The sequence below is a fragment of the Eretmochelys imbricata genome, chromosome 2, assembly GCF_965152235.1.
Source record: "Eretmochelys imbricata isolate rEreImb1 chromosome 2, rEreImb1.hap1, whole genome shotgun sequence".
Taxonomy (NCBI): domain Eukaryota; kingdom Metazoa; phylum Chordata; order Testudines; family Cheloniidae; genus Eretmochelys; species Eretmochelys imbricata.
In genome coordinates, this window is record NC_135573.1 from 225,184,621 (window position 1) to 225,205,405 (window position 20,785).

The window sequence follows — 20,785 nt, forward strand, 5'->3', positions numbered from 1 at the left end:
CCAGACAGCAAGAACAGATGAGCTCTTGTAGACCTGATCCTATTTTCAAGCAAATGTACCTCTGAGTCAGAAATGGGAAAAAGATGTATAGAAAATGTATGCTTTTGACAAAATTACTCTCAGTCTCAGCAAAGTGTTTCCGCTGAAGTTTTCAGGGAGATGACAAAATTTATAATTACTATTCTCTGCTTTTGTGGTATTCTGCTTATTTATTTTTTTGTTCCTCAGTTTCATTTACTGTTCTTTACTTTGCTCTCTTCCCTTTTTGCCTACCCTCACTTATTTTTCTTCCCCCCAATCACATTGTTTTCAAATGCTTTATTTTACTGCATTTCTTAATTTAATCTTTTTTCCAATTGCTTTGTTTTCCTTTGAGTCCCATTCTATTGCTGTCACAATGGCAACAATATGCTTCTCTACACACAAGCCAACTACAAAATTCCCTCAGCATGAGTACTGCTCAAGATTTCAGACTGTGACTTCCCCTTAATTAGCATCACACAACATCTCCAACAGGAGGAACACAATGCAGGAATTATATTTTCCCTCCACAGCTGCCTGATGAGTCATGAGCGATGTTTAACAATTAATTTACACCAATTTTAATTTATAAATTGCTGGATTTTTGCCTGAATTTGATACACTGATGGAAAATTAGAAAATAGGGCATGAGTCAGCAAGAATAAAAACTGTCTGGCTTCCACATTATGAAAAGCTCTGGAAAGAAGTCTGTGTGTATAACTTGCATGCCTGCATGCAGTCCTCTGGCTCATGAAACACATTTTTGGCTTATTAGATCAACACTACAATGCAAATAAACACTGAAATTAGAATTTGACCTCATTTATAAATTATAGCTTTCCAGCTCCTGCTATTGCAGTCCAAACTGTAGGGCTGCATCGTTTAATCAGGGGATGGAAAAAAAGAAAAATTCTTCAAGCAGGTTTAAGTAGCTCAGAGTCTCCCAGCCTCACCACTTTTTTTTTTTTTTTTTTAGTCTAAAGTATATCGGACCTCTCCAAGAGTTCAATATAAAGTATTTATTCTACTTTCCATTTTTAATGTCTATACCTAGAACTATGTATGCCTAGTACAGTTCCGCCTCAATACTGAAAAGATTACCTTCAGTTACATTTTTCAGTGCATTTTTCTATCCTTTTCTGGTTCTCAACTAAAGTTTGTGTTCACCAAAAAATAAAAAATATACTTTTCCCCTTCCTCTCCCCAACCCCAAACCACACATAGCTTCCATGGCACACAAAAGCTACAGAAATAGATTTCCATGTGGCATCCACAACCCTATATAGAGATTCCCCAGCCTAGAAGACAGGAATATTCCTAAGAAAAATCTGTTGGGCGTTGATCCAAAGCCTGCTGAAGTCAAGGGAAAGATTCCTATTAACTTAAATGGGCTTTGGATCAGGTCCCAGTAAAGATCATCATACATAATTTGAAGCATGTAGGAAGTCCCATTGAAATCAGGCGAGTGATCACGCTTCAAGTCTTATACATGACTAAGTGCTTTGTTGGATAGGGGCCTTGGAGTATTAGCATTTCAAGCCAGGCTGTTTGTGGGCTTCTCTATGCTAGAAAGTTTTCCTTCTTTAAACTATATGAATATCAGCTGGGCTGACTGGAGCTGCCAAGGTCCCTTTTCAACCAGGCGTTCTGGTCAAAAACCGGACACCTGACAACCCTGCAGGGCCACGAGCAGGTTTCCGGGGGGTCCACCAAAATAAACCAGAGAGCAGGGCCAGAGGTTTCTGGGGGTCCACCAAAATAAACCAGAGAGCAGGGCCAGCGTTAGACTCCCTGAAGCTCAGGACAAAAAACCAACGCACCAGTCCCACTGCCTGGGGCTGAAAGCTGAAGCCTGAACAACTTAACTTCGCAGGGCCCCCAGTTGCCTTGCTTGCTACTCTCTAACGCTGGCCATGGCTTTTAATCTACTAGATCAGCAGAAAAACAGTTGTTGTGGCACAGGAGGGCTGTGGAATTTTTATAGCATGTCGGGGGGGCTCAGAAAGAAAAAGGGCTGAGAACTCCTGCCCTTTGTAACAAGTGAAGATGAGTAGGATGATCATGTCTATTCACTCTTAAAAAATCAGCAATAAATTCACTAAAAAATTGGGGGCGAAATGATTTTAAATATCCGCAGCTCAGTCTCTCAAAAGACAGACCGACACCGGATGACATTAACACTGGAAATGGGAGTTATGTTACATGCTCCTAAATATCAACATGGTCTCAAGAGCAAACTGTTTAAAAGTAAATAATATCTATTCACATGATATTTGTTCAAAAATGTTTCATATGTCAAATGAATCAATGAATATTATTCTGGCAGCACTACAAATACAGACAATGCAAGTTTCCTCACACTAGCCCATCAACTGGCACCTCACCCATCCTGGGAAGACTGGTTAGTACAGTATTAAATGCTTATGCAATGATGTTATCGTCTGTTCTGCTGAGACTGATAAGAGGGTCAATTGGGCTGGTGTTGTGATATGCCATTAACCTTTCTCCCCACCGTAGGAACTGCACTGGGACTGTCAAGATATTTCATACGACCACTGAATAGCTGAATCAGAACTTGCTACCAACCTGAAGCTTTGTCTACATTGGCACTTCGTCAACAAAACTTTTGTCGTTCAGGGGTTTTAAAAAAAAAAACCACACATACACACCCCCGAATGACAAAAGTTTTACCGACAAAAAGCCATGTACATTGGTCAAACTGGACAGTCTCTTCGTAAAAGAATAAATGGACACAAATCAGATGTCAAGAATTATAACATTCATAAACCAGTCGGAGAACACTTCAATCTCTCTGGTCACGCAATTACAGACATGAAGGTCGCTATCTTAAAACAAAAAAACTTCAAATCCAGACTCCAGCGAGAAACTGCTGAATTGGAATTCATTTGCAAATTGGATATTATTAATTTAGGCTTAAATAGAGACTGGGAGTGGCTAAGTCATTATGCAAGGTAGCCTATTTCCCCTTGTTTTTTCCTACCCCCCCCCCCCCAGACGTTCTGGTTAAACTTGGATTTATGCTGGAAATGCACCTTGATTATCATACACATTGTAAGGAGAGTGGTCAGTTTGGATGAGCTATTACCAGCAGGAGAGTGAGTTTGTATGTGTATGGGGGCGGGGGGTGAGAAAACCTGGATTTGTGCTGGAAATGGCCCACCTTGATTATCATACACATTGTAAAGAGAGTGGTCACTTTGGATGGGCTATTACCAGCAGGAGAGTGAGTTGGGGGGGGGGGGGGGGGAGAAAACCTGGATTTGTGCTGGAAATGGCCCAACTTGATTATCATACACATTGTAAGGAGAGTGATCACTTTAGATAAGCTATTACCAGCAGGAGAGTGGGGTGGGAGGAGGTATTGTTTCATGGTCTCTGTGTATATAATGTCTTCTGCAGTTTCCACAGTATGCATCCGATGAAGTGAGCTCTAGCTCACGAAAGCTTATGCTCAAATAAATTGGCTAGTCTCTACGGTGCCACAAGTACTCCTTTTCTTTTTGCGAATACAGCTGTTACTCTGAAACCTGTCAGTGTGAACAGTGCCACTTGTGGGGGGTGGAAGTGTTTTATCAGCAGGAGAGCTTTCTCCTCATAGTGTAGCCATACCCTGAGATAAATCTGAATCAGTGACCGGAAGGTAAAAGGTTTCTTCTTTCACCACCAGTCCCTATCTTTGGCACTCACCAACAGAGTAGGCCCATTTAAACAAGGCATGTGCAGCAACTTCTGCAAAGCTGTCACCAGGGAGCAGCCAGGATGGCTGATAAGAAAAAACAGAGGGAGTGGAGCAGAAAGCATGACAGACCTCCGACCCTCAGCTAGAAAAGAGTCATCCCTAAGCCAGACAGTCCAGAGGTGGCAAAGAGGGAGGGGGACAAAAACCCAAACCATACACAGTCAGTTCTTTAAAAAAAGTTAATCAGCCACCCTGTTCTTAAGGAGCTTGCTATATTTGTCCCTGAACCTACATGGCTCTCAGTCAAAAAATGCAGAGATATGTTCTATATGACTATCTTTCAGAAAATATGGTCTCAAATAAACAAAAAGTTCAATCTCTCCTCATTTTAGGTGCTGCTTCACAACAAGCAAAACTTCCCCAACATATTATACCAGTGACAGTCCCCACCCCCCTCCCAAACATACATTCTACTTGGTATGTCACTTGTACCCAAATAGTAGTTCTCAGACAAGCCAAACCACAGAGGCACAGATTTGTTTTATTTAACATGAACTCCCACGTTGTAGGGAGGTTTTGATTTTTGAAGTACCAAAGCCACTTCCTACAGGGAACATAACCATATAATTTAAAATCTCAAGCTATTCAGTATAGCCTGGTATTGGAAAGAGTGAGTGCAATGCAATTAAAAAACAAACCATGAATAATCATTAAACATGAGTGCATACCTTCCCTGATAGCTGTAAATGGAGTTCCTTCCTCCTCTTGTAATCTAATCACCTTCAGCGCCACCAGCTTCCCATTTACCCTGGGGGGCAGGGGCAGGGGGGAGAGGGGAAGAAGGACAGGAAGAGAAACATATGCAAAATTAATTAAAAAATGAATACTCCAATAACAGGGCTTATTTCCCATCATGTCTTATTTAGTTTCTCCCTGTCAATGTCAGTGATTCACTTATGGCACAGTAAGAAACACTTCATAGCCTCCATAATGTCAGCTTTAAATATTCACATTCATGTAATCCAAGAAGTGATCTCAGCTTTTTATGAGTCAGCCTCTGTTTCCTTTCTATCATAGCATTAAACTGGAGGCTTTGTTTAAAGAAAGCATAGCATTGTAAAAATATGGTTTATTTCTTTGATCATTTAATCCAAACAGAACTTCCATCAATAATTCCACATATGGTATACCCATTTTTATATTTATTTTTCTCTTCTCCCTGAATTATGCCCCACAATAATTACCTTCCAATAGTCATGGAAATTTGAGGTGGAAAATATCTGTTAGGTCATTCTGTCCATTTCCCATTAAAGAAGGATTATTCCCTAAAGTACATTCTTGAGTGCACTGCCCAGACTAGTTTTTTATTATGACGACACCTATTTATAAGGTTTAAAATAATGTTCCCCCATGGATCAAGCCTCACAACAGATGTCTGTCTCTTTTCAGCTCTATTCAACTGAAGTAGTTTCCAGTATTTAACATTTAAACGTAATTTCTGCCTAATCTGCCCAGTCTGCTCAGACAGTTTATCCAGGTGAAGGACTCAGATGACCAACACCATCTTCAACAATCTCCTCCTCAAAAGTATACTCCTGCATTAGGACTTTAAGAGACTCCCTGAACATGAAAAGGATAATTGGGGATAGCATTCCTAAAATGGTATGATGCAGTTGGCAACAAGGATTATTATTACAATTTCTTTTAAAAAAATTTAAAAAATTAGAGTTTGCAGCTGAAGAGCCCAGGAGACTGACAGAGCTTTCGTACTCCAGTAGTTGAGGAGGCAACTTATTGCACTGAGCCTTAAAATATGTTGTTCTGAATCTTGCAGCAAGATGACACGGACATCTAATCCAGTGATCAATTCAGTTGCTCCCTCAAGCTTTATTTTTTAATATTTAATTACAGGGTTGCTACTGTATTTTTATTCTCCTATTTATTAGTAGTATTTAACATTTACACCGTAATAGTGCCTAAAGGTATCAACTAGGTTGGGCCTAGGTGCTAGGTACTGTACAAACATACAAAACTCAAGATACCTTAAAAAGGCCTAATTTTTCAAAGGGTGGGGTGCTCAGGCCCCTTTAAAGTATCCCAAGTATCCCAGTCACTAGTCACCACTGGAAACTTCATCTGAGAATAAATTAGGGGGTTCCACTTATTAATATTTGACATTTATTTGTATTTAGATTTTGGTAACAAAATACACCAGGTGTCTTTTAGAAAGAGAAGACAACAGTCTTTGCCCTAACGAGTTTAAAATCTGAATACACAAAGGAAAGGTGCAAGAAAAATGTGTCTTCAGGAGGGATTTAAATGAGGAGAGGGTGAAAGTTTTGCGGACCCAGGCCAGGAAAGGTGTTCCGTGTCTAGCTGGCAATGTGGAGGTCAGCAGGAGAAGCAGAAAAATAAGATATTGAGGCTGGCATCACTGGTAGAGTGGAGGAGATGGGGCGGTGGGGGAAACGTAACAAGAGACAAAGACTGGTAAATAGGGAGAGGAAGCGTTAGGAAGGGGTTGTGTTATATAGGTTATGTTCTTTTTTTTAGTCTGAGGTTATTGGTCTTTCTTCTACCTAGTCAATTAATTTTACCACAGACTGGCAATGGAAGTAGAAAAACTATAACATTAATATCGATGAATCTTCGTGTTCTTAATTTGCAATGGATGAGGCAGTTGAGGGGAGAAACGTGGTTATCATTAGCATTTTGTATCATATTTGTCATTTGCTTTGGTAGAGCTCTGGGCAACTATTAATGCTATTGAAATGATTCAACTCATCTTGAATGCTTGGTTGCTCAGGGACTGAAATATCCTGTTTTTGTCCCAAAGATACCAGTCTCTTACCTTTCAAAGAACAATTTTCATCTGATCTGGTTCCAGTTAATTATTCAATTGCTAAGAGCTCTTTTACTTTAGTTCATTCCCTTCCTTAAGTGCGTATTTTGGGGCAATAGAAGGTGAATTATCATCAGTTAACAGTGATAACTGGATGTATTTTCCTCTTCCAGCTGTTCCCACTGAGGCAATCTCAACACTGTCATGCCTTGTCAGAAGTGCAGATGCGGCTACCACAGAATCCTTACAATCAACACTGAAGAAAACTGTCGTGCTGAAAATTAGCTCCGCAACCTATTAAAATCTGCCCATGCATTTATTTGGAAGATAATCAGACCATACTTTACAATAATACCAGGATGAATGGCTTAATCTTTGTCTTCTACGACTGTGTCTTCTATCGCTTATGTTATTATACTCAATATTGGATTAATTATTATTATTATTATGAAAGGTAAGTAGGAAATACTGCTAGGCACAGACCCTTTAGGCAACCTGACAATATGACAGTATTGCTGTATCTTCTGACATGTAGGATTGTTTATAAGGCAACTCTATGCTCACTCTTCTCCCCAATCAAGATAAGGATATTTCACTTATCTCAGCATCTCCCATCCACATTGCTAATTGCTTCATGGGTTCCTATTAAGGACAATATTGTTATAAAATCATTGCATGGTCTGATTCCTTTCTAAACTAATAGGCTTGCTCTCTCTGCCTCCTCTCCCCCAGCTCCAAAAATTCCTTGAGATAAGCTGCAGAGCGTCTTACCATCTCTAAACATCATTTGAATTAATTCTCATCTAGGGTCTTTGTTCACTCTGGCCCTCCGGTTATCACTAGGAGCTGATGGTAGAATATTTAGACTCAGGAGAATTTTAAAAAGTCTCAATTCAATTCATTTTTGTTTACTGTTTTAAAATTACTAGTTTTGGAATTTTATTGTAAACTGTTTCTAGCATGCTTTGCATGAAAGGCGTTAAAGAGCTATGGGTTTATGTAAATGTACATGGCACATAATAAATTGTGCATGTTTTAAAATATAAGTGAGCTTCAGACCATTTGAACCAGATGTTTAAAAAAAATCCTAATAAAATGTATACGTTACACAACATTTTCCAAAACAGACTGTAATGCCAGCAAGACCCAAATGAATTACATGGAGAAAACACGACTGTTTATGGGAAAATGTCGGCGATTAGAAACAATGTAATGCTCTAATCATGCATCATTAACAAAATCTAATACTAATGAATATAAAGCAATTGAGGGCTAATTGGTTTTTCTAGCATAATATGGATAATGCATATCTAGGGAACAAAAGGTAAGAATGGAATACTATTTATTTTCACAAGTTCTTCAGTTATATTTAAATATAATAAATGTTTTAAATACCCTTAATGGGTTCAATTTACATAAAATTCACCACTAGGATTTCAATCTGTTTATTTTGTGAGGAATTTTATTGCTGGCTAGAGTTGAAACTTAGTTCAAAGCTAAGCTAGTAAGCACAGACTTTGAAAGACAAATCAGCAGATGGCATCTATACTGTTCTTTAATTCCTGATATTACTCTCATATCTCAGAAAAAAATAAAAATTTGACTCATGATATAGTTATTCATTTACATAAAGCTAAAAACTTCTGTAAGACCGCTAAATCCCTCATATTCAACAAAACGTATTCTGTAGTTATAACAGCTTCACAAACAGATGTCCAAAGCCCCACAGAGTTAATAGTCTTAATAAAGCCATGCTCTGCTAGCATTCTGCTTTGAAAGGAAACCTGCTATAAAAGTAAATCTGTAACCATTTTAGTCACTTCATATTACTCCACAGAATAAAATTTGATCTCACATTCAATGAAATATTTCTTTTAATCATAAACATTTGAGAAAGTTCAGTGTAAATATGGATTATATATTTCTTCCGCAGAAAGGAGTTACTCATAACTTTACCAGTTCTGCTAACAATGTATTTTTTCCTGTAAGTATTCAATAGAATAAAGTGAACCTGCCAATATATCTTTCCAGCTTCTATGACACTTTTTTTTAATTATTAAAAAGAGTTGAAGGCAAAACTATCTAGTTACTTTATTTTAAAAAGCAGAAATCAATTAAGTAATAAATTAGGGACTATTTTCTAGAGTGGCTGTTTATTATGATAAGCTTGATAAAAGATCTAAGGCTTCCAAGAGACATGGTAGATTTAGAATATTCATTTTTGCACAGCTAAAATATTACAACTGGGACTCCGGGAACAAATCCATCAATTCTTCAAAGAATTCACAGTTTAGGTTCATGGACAAGACGACACAATTTTATAGACCTTGTTTTTGAATAAGAAGCATGAACAGAGTGAAAAAATATTTATCTCCAGATCCACATCCTCCACTCAAGACAAACTACATTAAGCATAACTAATCATATTTTATAAAAACATATATACATATGTTTATGTATAACATAACTCTATACGTGTGCACACATTGTGTGTGTGTGTGTGTGTGTGTACACATACTCAACCGCTCTTTTTAACACATGACTATTGAAAGAATATGAATTACTAGTAACAGTTTAAGATTAAGAAAACAGCTCTGTCTGTAGTTTGCTATGTGCCATACCAGTGAAATGTACATTATATGGATAAGTCACAATGGTAACTAGGTACTAAGTATTATGTTTAAAGTAAAGATGTCCAATAGACATTAATAGATTTGAAATAGATATACTATTTGTACAAGTACAGATTAAATAAAAATCCTCTTCAAAACAGGTACAAAAGTCACTGGTCATAGGGACACCTATGGTTCTAGAAATGGCAGCTATTCTATTAATATATTTTTTAATGGCGCATGCACAGAGATAAAGAACAAATTTGTTCCTTAAAGTAAAGACTATGGGTTAGGTACTCTTCTCCCGTTATCTGAGCAGAGGGGAGGAAAGCAGCATGGAACTGGGACAGATAGCATAGGAAAGAACAGAAGGCAGTGTTCCTTGGCACACTTTTAACTCCCTTGGGAGCCTGCAGAAACCACTCTGTAAGTCTGAAGGGTCCCAGAACAGATCTGGTAGTGTGGCTGCAGAAGGGTGACCTCTTTTATAATTTTGTAGTTTGATATCTCATTTGATCTCCTATTGGAAGGTATTGTGTCATTCTCAAACAGAAAACACACTGGTGCACAATGACATCTAGTTTGGGGACTCCGTAAGGCATGTCTACACTTACGGCGGTGTGTAAACTACAGACATTACACACCCAGCTAGCACAGGTATAAACAGCTGTGTAGATGGTGAGACACCGCTTAGGCGAGTAGAGTGGAATGCCCTACATGTCCGAACCTTACGGTATGTACCCTATACGGCTCTCTCCACCTTGCCGCCACCTTTCACTGCTGCACACCACAGTGACAAGAGTGGATGCAGCTGGCTTTCACCATTTTTTGCCCATATTCTAGAACGTGCTGCCAGTGTAGACAAGGCTTTAGTGTTTATTCTGTCCCCAAACATGCACATATTTCCTATTATCATTAGATTATCATTATTTTTTATTACTATGACACAAGACACCTGGTTTCTGTCCCAGCTCTACCACTGACTCAGAGCGTGACTTTGGGCAAGTCATAATTATTCAATGCCTCGGTTTCCTCACCTGTACAATGGGAATAATAATGCTTATCCACTTTTGTCAAGTGCTGTGCGAGTTACAGATGAAAAGTGCTCATTATTATCAATATATAGAAATACAGTATACACAGTATGCCAGTTGCCATTGTATCTAGGTGCTTATACACACAGAGATACACACACGCACTATCTAGCTACATATACATAAACACACACTCTTGCTATTTGTTTCAGCAATGCATTTGGATTTTGAGAAATTGATTATAGGAATGAAGACTGTCATGTATACATTCACTGCGATTCTTTCATCCTTCACTTAGAATCCTCAATTCTGGACAATTCTTAAAGCTTTTAAACAGGAGAAAATATTGAAAATTGAAAATTCTTTCAATGTTTAGCACTTCGTTAAGTGTCAAACTCTCCATCGCTTGGCATTTTAAATTAAAATATTTTTTAAAAATTTGCTCTAGTTCAGCTAAAAGTCACTGTGATTTGATAAAGTATTTATTTATATTGGTACACAGGCTTAAAAAAGGGCATCTATCCATATGTTCTAGGAACCCTTGATATAACTTAAAAACATGTCACAGATAATCTCCTATGGATAGCAGTACAATTTAATATAACCCCCACCACCACCAGTACGCACTATGCAGGAAGTCGGACTAGATTACTGTAATGGTAACATCTGGCCTTAAAATCTATAAATCTATATTAATTTCACAACTACCTGGTTGGGTAAATAGAAAGGTCCCTGCTTCATTTACAGCAGGTCACTAGTTTTGTATAAGCTACAGGAAAAAGTGGCTTGGAATATATTTAAATCACAGAGCGAAAGGTTCAAAACTAATTAGTTCCGTGAAACCAAAACAGCGAGAGTTTTGCAAAAGCATGAACGAGAGAAGATCTTCTTAACCCTGTTGGAAAGAGTTGTCAAGGTGTGAGCAGAGTCTGAAGGAGCTCTCCCCTGACATCGAGAGATGAACTGGAGGTAAAAGACTTCAGGATCAGACTGTATTGGCATAAACACACCTACTCTGCCTAGGTATTCAGCTGACAGGTTGCGTTGCCAAAGTGATACATTTTGACTAGTGTTGGGTAACAATATGGTTTGGTACTGACTGCAGGGGCAATGAAATGTATGAGTAAAAGGGGAGTAGAACCATGCTCAGCATGCCTTGATTGAGGGGCTAGCCCTCAACTGAACTGTACTCGCTAAGCAGGGGTTAGGGATGCCAAAGCCCGGTGAAAAGAGAGAAAGGCTGGGAACAGGTGTTCATACCTGTGGTGTGGGCTCTGCCTAAGACTCCTAGACAACATTTGACCTGCAACAAAGACAGCTGAGTCATTGTTTTGCTAAGTGATCACTAGAGCTGAAGTCTCTGATAATCAAGTCTCGCTGTTGAGCCTTCGATCTGCTGCAGGACAATGTTGCTGTAAAGGAGACTGCCCAGCCTGCACTAGCAGCGAGGGCCCCCCCAGAAAGCTGGGTTAAGTGGCGGAACCTCAGCATGTGGCATTGCACAGAGTGGCAGGTGGCAGCAGAGAAGCAACAGCAGCTCCACCACCACCACCAGAGTGAACGATGGTGGCAGACTGAACGGTGGCAGCGGCAGCCAGTGACTGTCTCATCAGGCGGTGAACAGAGTGAGCCAGCTGCAGAAGCGTCAGCAGCAGCTGAGTCATTGCTGGATACTTCCCCCTTCTCTCCCCAACCCCCAACCCCAAAGAGTGGGAGGTGACCCCAAATGAACACACCGTGAACTCTGGGTCTTTGCTGACCAAGGACAGCCAACTGTCAGTAGGGTGCAGTGGAGGGAGAGGAGAGTGATGTGATTTGTTAAAGGGACATTCATTTGTTGGACTTTCCCATCACAAGATGGGAAACTGAGGCAAAGGATGCTGCCTAACGCACTATGGGTTCGGGTCAGCTTATGAACGCCTGTTTTTTGATTGGTTGTGGTGATTTCCCAAACTAAGGCTTGGTTCCCTTTCCCTTTTAATAAAAGTTCTCAGACTCAGTACTCAAGAGTGGGGAAGGATTGCCTCTTAGAAGCACGCAGGGATGGTGTTAAGTTTTCCCAGATTACTGGGTGGGCACTCAAGTTGGTTCTGTGTTGTAATGTTCAGAGGAACCCCTAGATGTTGAACCTGGCCTTTGCTTCTGCCAACTTCACCTGGTAGAAGGGATACCTGATCAACATGGTGAACATTCCAAATACGAAAATGAAGCTAAAAGGAACAAACCATGAAAAGTGAGTTGAAGATGTGTAAATTAAGCTGCTGCCAAGTAAAATAGACACTGGGGAGCATGTCATAATGATGCAGAATGCTGCGTTGGTACAGTGAAAATTATACCTTGTGTAGCTGCGGATCAAAGCTGTGGTTAGCTGGGAAGAATGACAGGAAAGACACAGCATGCCCAGCAGGCTGCCAAAGCCCACAGGAATTGCAACAACACACACATAAGAAAGCCAGCAAAAACCTACAGGAGTCACAGCTAAGAAAGCAGCCTGGGAGGGAAAAGGATGATGTGAATTCAGCAGATGCACAAGGAAAAATATGAGCTCAAAAATAGGAAGAGCAAGTAACCCCAACAATCACCTGTCAGGGACTATGACACCACAAAATTGAAAAGCAGACTATGAATATCCATGTGCATAGGGAAGATGATGTACTATTTGAGTGCCACAGTCCCCCAGAACATATGAAAAAATAACCATAGCCAGCTAGTTGTTCATAAAGGGTACTGGAATATAGTGAGACACAAACCAATATAGACAATGGTTAAGCCATGTGTTGACTGTATAAGCCAGGGGTGGCCAAACCGCGGCTCGCAAGCTGCATGAGCTCTTTTACAGTTAAGGTACAGCTTGCTGAGCCCCCCATGCTGCCCCATTCTCCACCTACCAGAGTGCGGGGGGGCGGTTTGGGGGGGAGGGACTCTCAGGGCTTCTGCCCTGCAGCAGAGTGGTGGGGCTAGGGGCTTCTGCCAGAGACTACTGGTGCCTGTTGGGGGGGAGGGGGCACAATTTAAAGGTTCAGCCGTCCTCAAAGCTTGAGTCACATCCTCCTCTTACCTCAGTGGCCCCTCCCTGCAGCTCCCAGCTATTTGCTGCTACTTCTCCCCACAGCCACAGCTCCCAGATTGCTGGCTCCAGCAGCTGGGGTGCAGGGAGGGGGCCCGGCGGCACCAGGTGGCAAAAATCAGGGGGCAGATGTGACCCCACTTGCCCCCCTTACACATTGCCTCTGGTTTCTGCCCAGTGGTGGGGGGGGGTCTTGGGGTTTCAGCCCCGTGGGGCACGCCTGCCTGGGCGCGGCTCTCAAACTTCTGATCATCATCATGTGCGGCTTGAAGGTCAATAAGCTTGACCGCCCTGGTATAAGCATCCCTCGTTGTCATAAGGCTTTAAAATCACTTGGAAATTGCAGCTACTGCAGAATAAGATGGCTGGCCTATCTGAGTGGTATTTCACACAGATGTATGCTTCAAATTCACCACTTGCTCCCAGCGGATTCCCAGGTGAAGATTAGAAGGTATTGGCTTTGACCTATAAAGACCAAAAATGGCCTGGCTACCCAAGAGACTGCCACTCTTCTCATAATAGATACTGAAGCTGTTGTGATCAGCTGTGGAACTCAAGCTCTCAGTCCCCAGTTCAAATAAGGAACAGCAAGGGTCCTTGACTCTAGAACTTACTCCCCTTATCCTGAGCTCAGATCTATTAACTTTAATGACACTCTACAAGGCCTATTTATTCCCCAAGGTTTTCCCCTCACACAGTTAACGGTGTTGTGCACAACTGGATTTAGGATAGATTTGCCCCATCTTGGTTTAGGAATAGGAATTTTATGGTGAGCGTGTTGGGGAGGATTTTGTGGATTGATCTGTTAGAGTTCTATGTTTTTATAATATTTTATGTGTACATGGAGGTATAGACAGATGCCCTTTTAGTAAAGTGAATTAAATAGTAGCAACAAGCAAGGGTAAAGCGTAGAGGATAGAGATACAGAAGCCACAGGCATGCCAGTGGGATTCTTCACAAAGCACATCCAGGGATGTGTGGCAAGACAACGAACTGTAGATGCAGATCATGTTGCTCTGAGACTTGTTTTTCAATCCCCCACTGAGTACATGTACGTGACTACACAGCAGAGGAGCAAAACCCACAGCAGTCACAAGTATGCCAATAGAGAGAGCAAAGTAAGGCTACTCCTCCCCAAGTCCTCTCTAAGTATTTTCTGCAGAATGGAAAACATACCTAACCTTCTACCTTTCAAGGGGCTTGACTGGGACACTTTTCTATCCACTGCTCCTGGGTCATTTATAGCTCTGGAGTGTTGCACCAGAATGCCTGTCACTGGTTTAGTACGATCCCATTTACCCACCCCAACAAATTGCGTATCTACCCCAGAGTGGAGAAGAGTCAATAGTAGAAAGAACAGAGCCACATTTTCAAAGTAAGATGACCTCTTCTAAAATTTCCATGTATCTAGATTACAAAGGAAGATATCAGAGAAAGCATTTCTTGTGCTAATCTGTATTTTCAGTCAAATACAATCAAACAGTAATATTTTCGAAAAGTACCTACACTTCTTCAGTGGCTTAAGACCAACTGACAGTCAATGGGCCTGGAGCACTTGTGGCTGATTAGAAGCAAAACTGACAAACGATCACAACATTAGTCACACAGAAACGAGATGACACCTGCATCATTCTTCTGTGGTATTATCAGATCTATTAGCCTTATATCACTGGCTGTTTTTAGCAACATTCAGTTCAGAGTGGGATGCTATATTCCAGCCAACATGTGGGGTAAGCAGGCTTCCAGACAGGACTTTATACAGCAAACAATAAGTTAATTACCAGTAGAGACAAAAAGTAAGTGGTGAACGTGCAGGACAGGAATCTCCAGCTCTGAGCGTGAAGACTAACATGAACTCAGCGAAATATATTGACCTATTTCTACAAAAGCCAGTGGAGCAACAAATGGCTGTTCTGCTATTTCTACAGAAAATAATTACCCTCCCAAGCAGGTAGGTATGTCAACCAGTTTAATAGCAAGCTAGCTTGTGTGTCTGTCTCCTCTGTTCCTAAAACAATACCTTACAGCTACTTCACAATCCTTTGCGGCCTTGGATCAACAGTATCTAGTTTAAGGAAGGAGATATCAGTCATCCAACTAGCTCTTAACCTAATTTTGCTGAGTTACTGCCCTATCTCTGTGCAGTAATGTGTTTTAGCAGGAAGGCAAGGTTGGGCCTCACTGAGCCCTCTGTAAATTCCATGTTACAAATATGGGAACAGCTTTCCATAGTTGCCGATTTAGTATGCATGCTACCACAAATTTTAGTGAAGGAATGGTATTAGCTAACTTTGCACTCTTATACAGTATGCAGATTTGCAGATTGTGAGCTTGGCCTTTGCTTTTTTATTATTAAATTCCCCTCACCATTTTAGAATCAGGACAAGAATTTAAAGGGGAAAAAGGAGGTCATTTTAACAAGCAATAATGGGAAACCTGGAAAGTGTAAAAATACTCTAGAGGCAAAAGTTGGGGGAAAAAATTAGTGCCTAAAACTAGGCTTTTAAGCCCATATTTAATTTCAGCTATGCTGTGCTTCCAGCAACTCCCATTGAAGTTTACAGATGAGGGTCAGGGAGCTTCTGAGTGCCCTGCACTTCGTGAATCCAAAACTTATACTAAAGAGCAAAATTAGTGAAGGGCTTTATCTCTGAAAAGGCAAAAGATGACAACTAAGGAACCTGAAAAGCCAAAGAAACCACACTGCTTCAGCCAATCTCTTAACACAGGGTCACAGGCTACTAAATTCACTACAATCTGAGCAAATTTTCTCCATACACGAAGGAATTTGTCCCAGAATGTTGAGTTTCTTAAAAAAATTCTAAGGTTGACTTTTAAATCAGAGCTGCAGGAGGCCGGAAACTTGAAGTCATCTCAGGAATCTTATGTTGGGCTCCTCTTTTGTCAGTGTTAATAATGGCATCCCAGCCACCCCATGCAGGGTCAGAAAACCCATTTGTAATTAAAGTCTCAAGCTTTTGGGAGGTGCATACTGATAACTTAGAATGCAATGTGTCTGCAGAGTTCAAGTAGCGTTTTTAAAGTTTGTGGTTCCACAACGTATTTAGTATATTTAATAAGTGTTTATTAACACACAATGCTATAATGCATTTCTTGTATTTTGCTCCACCTCTGCAAAAACTGGGGAAGAAAATTTGACCTGGATTATTGCTCCCAGGTGCTGCACTGAAGAATAGATGCAGTCATTTCATGTAAGCCACAATCCTGCAATGAGCTCTATGTGGGTGGGCCCTGTGCCCTCAATAAAAGCAGCAGTGCTCCTCATGGGCGCAGACATAGACATCTTTGCTGAAAAATGCTGAGAGCTGTAACACTAGCAGTATGGATGCACAACAGAACAGAAATACAACCCACAATATTAGATTGGGTCTTACTGAAGGACTGAAAAAATAATCTTCACCAATCTCCTTAAGAGGCAATTGCCATAGTGTACATTGTTTCCCAAATCTCCTCCCACCCCCAAAAATCCTGTTCCCCCCCTCTCCCCCCCCTTTTTTTTTGTTATTGTTGATGCTCGATTTCAACAGCCACCCCTGAGAGATGTGGTGTGATAACTCAACTGCCATTATGTGGGGACTGTTGATAGAAGTAACTTTTTGATGGCGACCAAGGTACTTTGTACATATCCAGTTAGATGATTCGAAGACATAGCTATTACACCTACTATTCAGCAGCTATCCGAAGAATGCTGAGAGAAGAGCAGCTTGCATGCTTCCCTTGGATGTACATTTTCAAAGGGGTTAGCCAATGTAGGCATTCGACTCTTATTAAAAGTTAGAGGGAGCCATGTGGCTGAAGCCCAGCACATTACATGTTTTGAAATTTGACTCCAAAATAGCTCACTTAAGGATGCGCTGAATATCTCCCAGCCCACTGAATAGCGGTCTTAGTCCTCAACTGCACCTATTTTCTATGACTAGCCATCATAAAAATGGAGGAAATCATTTTCAGCATTACCATTTTAACCCAAAACTTGGTCCCAATCAAGGTGAGATATTAAAACAGCACAATGTCACCTTAAAGGCAAAGAAAAGAGTGTTTGAACATTTTAAAGTCGTACATACCTGTAAGGTTATGGCTAACTGAGCTAAACTAATGACTTGTGGGGTGGAAAGCTATAACTCCATGTTCCTCCTAAACCTTCTCTACTTTGCCTATCTTCTGTTATTATTGATAACACTGTCATTCTTCCTGTGGCCAGGCCCCATAACCTGGGAGTCATCTTTCACTCCTTCCTCTCCTTTTCACACAGACACTTTTCCTTAATGTTTGCCACTCACACCACAAAATGTAGGCCTTGATCTTGAAAAAGTTTTATACATGGGAGTAATCCAGGGGCTGCTCATGTGTGTAACATTATGTATGTAATTTTTCCAATATCAGGTCTTAGATTATAAGTGCATTGCAGAAAGAACTGTGTCTTCCTATTTAGTCTGTAAAGTCCTTAGCACGATCTTGGATGCTGGAATAATACACTTTAGAAAGTGTTTGAGCCAACAGTGCAATGTCAAATACAAAATTTACCAGAGAAAGGTGTTCTGCATTAGTTTGCTTCATGCTAGAACCTCAGCTTCAGGTTCGTAAAACTCAACTAAATTTATTTTCAAGCGTGGTTAAACTGTCTTGCCTTTTAATTAAAAAAAAAAAAAGGAACATAAGAATGGCCATATCTGGTCAGACCAATGGTCCATCTAGTCCAGTCTCCTGTCTTCCAACAGTGGCTGGTACCAGATGCTTCAGAGAAAGTGAACAGAACTGGCAATTTATCAAGTGATCCATTCTCCTGTCATCCAGTCCCAGCTTCTAGCAGTCACAGGTTTACGGACACTCAGAGCATGGGGTTGCCTTCCTGACCATCTTGGCTACTGGCCATTGGTAGGTAAGTTCACGGAGGATAGGTCCAACACTTTTTTGAACCTAGTTATACTTTTGGCCTTCACAAAATCCACTGTCAACGAGTTTGTCCGTTGTGTGAACAAGTACTTCCTTATGTTTGTTTTAAACCTGCTGCCTCAATTTCCTTGGATGACCCCTGGTTCTTGTGTTATGTGAAAGGGTAAATAACATCCTTAATTCTACTGTCTCTACACATGACTTTAGAGACCTCTCCTGTATTCCCCCTTCTCTCTTCTAAGCTGAACACTCCCAATTTTTTACACTCTCCTCCTATGGAAGCTGTTCCATCCCCCCAAATCATTTTTGTTCCCTTCTCTGTACTTTTTCCAGTTCTAAGATATCTTTTTTCAGATGGGGCAACCAGAACTGCATGCAGTATTCAAGGTGTGCCATGTATTTATACAGTGGCATTTTAATATATTTTCTGTCTTATTATTTATCCCTTTCCTAATGGTTCCTAACATTCTGTTAGCTCTTTTAACTGCTGCTACTATTTTCAGATGACTGTCTACAATGACTTCAAGATCTCTTTCTTGAGTTCTAACAGCTAATCTAGACCCCATATTTTGTATGTATAGAATCATAGAATAGTAGGATTGGAAGGGACCTTGAGAGGTCATCTAGCCCAGTCCCATGCCCTCTTGGCAGAATTAAGTATCATCTAGACCATCCCTGACAGGTGTTTGTCTAACCTGCTCTTAAAAATCTCCAATGACAAAGATTCCACAACCTCCCGAGGCAATTTATTCCACTGCTTAACCAGCCTGACAGTTAGGAAGTTTTTCCTAATGTCTCACCTCAACTGCCATTGCTGCAATTTAAGCCCATTGCCTCTTGTCCTATCGTAGGACGACAATTTACCTCCCCCTCTTCGTAACAATCTTTTACAGACTTGACAACTGTTATGCCCCCTCTCAGTCTTCTCTGCTCCAGACTAAACAAACCCAATTTTTCTAGGTCATGTTTTCTAGACCTTTAATCAGTTTTGTTTCCCTTCTCTGGGCTTTCTTCAATTTGTCTGTATCTTTCCTGAAATGTGGCACCCAGAACTGGACCCAATAGTCCAGTTGAGGACTAATCAGCACAGAATGAGTGAAAGAATTAATTTTTGTGTCTTGCTTACAACATGCCTGCTAATACATCCCAGAATGATGTTTGTTTTTTTGCAACAGTGTTACACTGTTGACTCATGTTTAGCTTGTCATCCACTATGATCCCCACATCCCTTTTTGCAATCCTCCTGCCTAGACAGTCATTTCCCATTTTGTATGTGTGTAACTGATTATTCCTTCCTAAGTGGAGTACATTGCATTTATCCTTATTGAATTTCATCCTATTTACTTCAGCCTATTTCTCCAGTTTGTCCAGATCATTTTGAATTTTAATCCTATCTTCCAAAGCACTTGCAATCCCTCCCAGTTTGATATCATCCACAAACGGTATAAGTGTACCCTAGGCCATTATCTAAGTCATTGATGAAAATACAGTATTGTTGGGATTATGTTTACCTATGTGCATTACTTTGCATTTATCAACATTGAATTTCATCTGTCATTTTATTTCTCGGTCACCTAGTTTTGTGAGATCCCTTTGTAACTCTTTGCAGTCTACTTTGACTTTAACTATTTTGAGTAATTTTGTATTGTCTACAGACTTTGCCACCTCATTGTTTATCCCTTTTTCCAGATCATTTATGAATATGTTAAACAGCACTGGTCCCAGTACAGATTCTTGGGGGATCCAGTTATTTATCTCTTTCCATTGTGAAAGCTAACCATTTATACCTACTGTTGTTTCCTGTCTTTTGAACAGTTATTGATCCATGTGAGGACCTTCCCTCTTACTCCATGAGAGCTTAAGAACCTATGATGAGCGAACTTGTGAAAGGCCTTCTGAAAGTCCAAGTATACTATATCTACTGGATCACCCTTGCCTACATGTGTGTTGACACCCTCAGTGAATGCTAATAGATTGATGAAGCATGATTTCCCATAACAAAAGCCATGTTACCTCTTCCCCAACATACCGTGTCATCTATGTATCTGATAATTCTATTCTTTACTGTAGTTTCAACCTGTTTGTCTTGTACTGAAGTTAGGCTTACTGGCCTGTTATGCCAGGATCTCCTCTGAAGCCCTTTTTAAAAATCAGCATCACATTGGTTATCCGCCAGTCATTTGGCACAGGGGCTGATTTAAGTCAAAGGTTACATACTACAATTAGTGTTCTGCAATTTCATATGCGAGTTCCCTCAGAATTCTTATGTGAATACCATCCGGTCCTTGTGATTGATTACTGCTTAATTTATCAATTTGTTCCAAAACCTCTTCTATTGACGCCTCAGTCTGGGACAGTTCCTCAGATATGTCACATGAAAAGAATGGCTTAGATGTGGGAATTGCCCTCACATCCTTTGCAGTGAAGACCAATGCATAGAATTCATTTAAACTTCTCCACAATGACCTTGTCTTCCTTGGATGCTCCTTTAGCACCTTGATCATACAGTGGTCCCACTGATTGTTTAGCAGTCTTCCCACTTCTGAAGGACTTACAAAAAAATTTTTTGCTATTAATTTTTAAGTCTCTTACTAG

The 20,785-nt window shown here is 40.5% G+C and overlaps 1 protein-coding gene across 2 annotated transcripts in view; it reads right to left on the bottom strand.

The window, feature by feature from the left end:
* The window catches only part of CDK14 (cyclin dependent kinase 14), a 282,959-nt gene that overhangs the window by 232,729 nt on the left and 29,445 nt on the right, over positions 1-20,785 (bottom strand). For both annotated transcript variants that reach the window (XM_077809416.1, XM_077809415.1), the window contains exon 3: positions 4,450-4,529. In XM_077809416.1, coding sequence (XP_077665542.1) covers positions 4,450-4,529 — 80 coding nt within the window. The remainder of the gene's footprint in view (positions 1-4,449; positions 4,530-20,785) is intronic.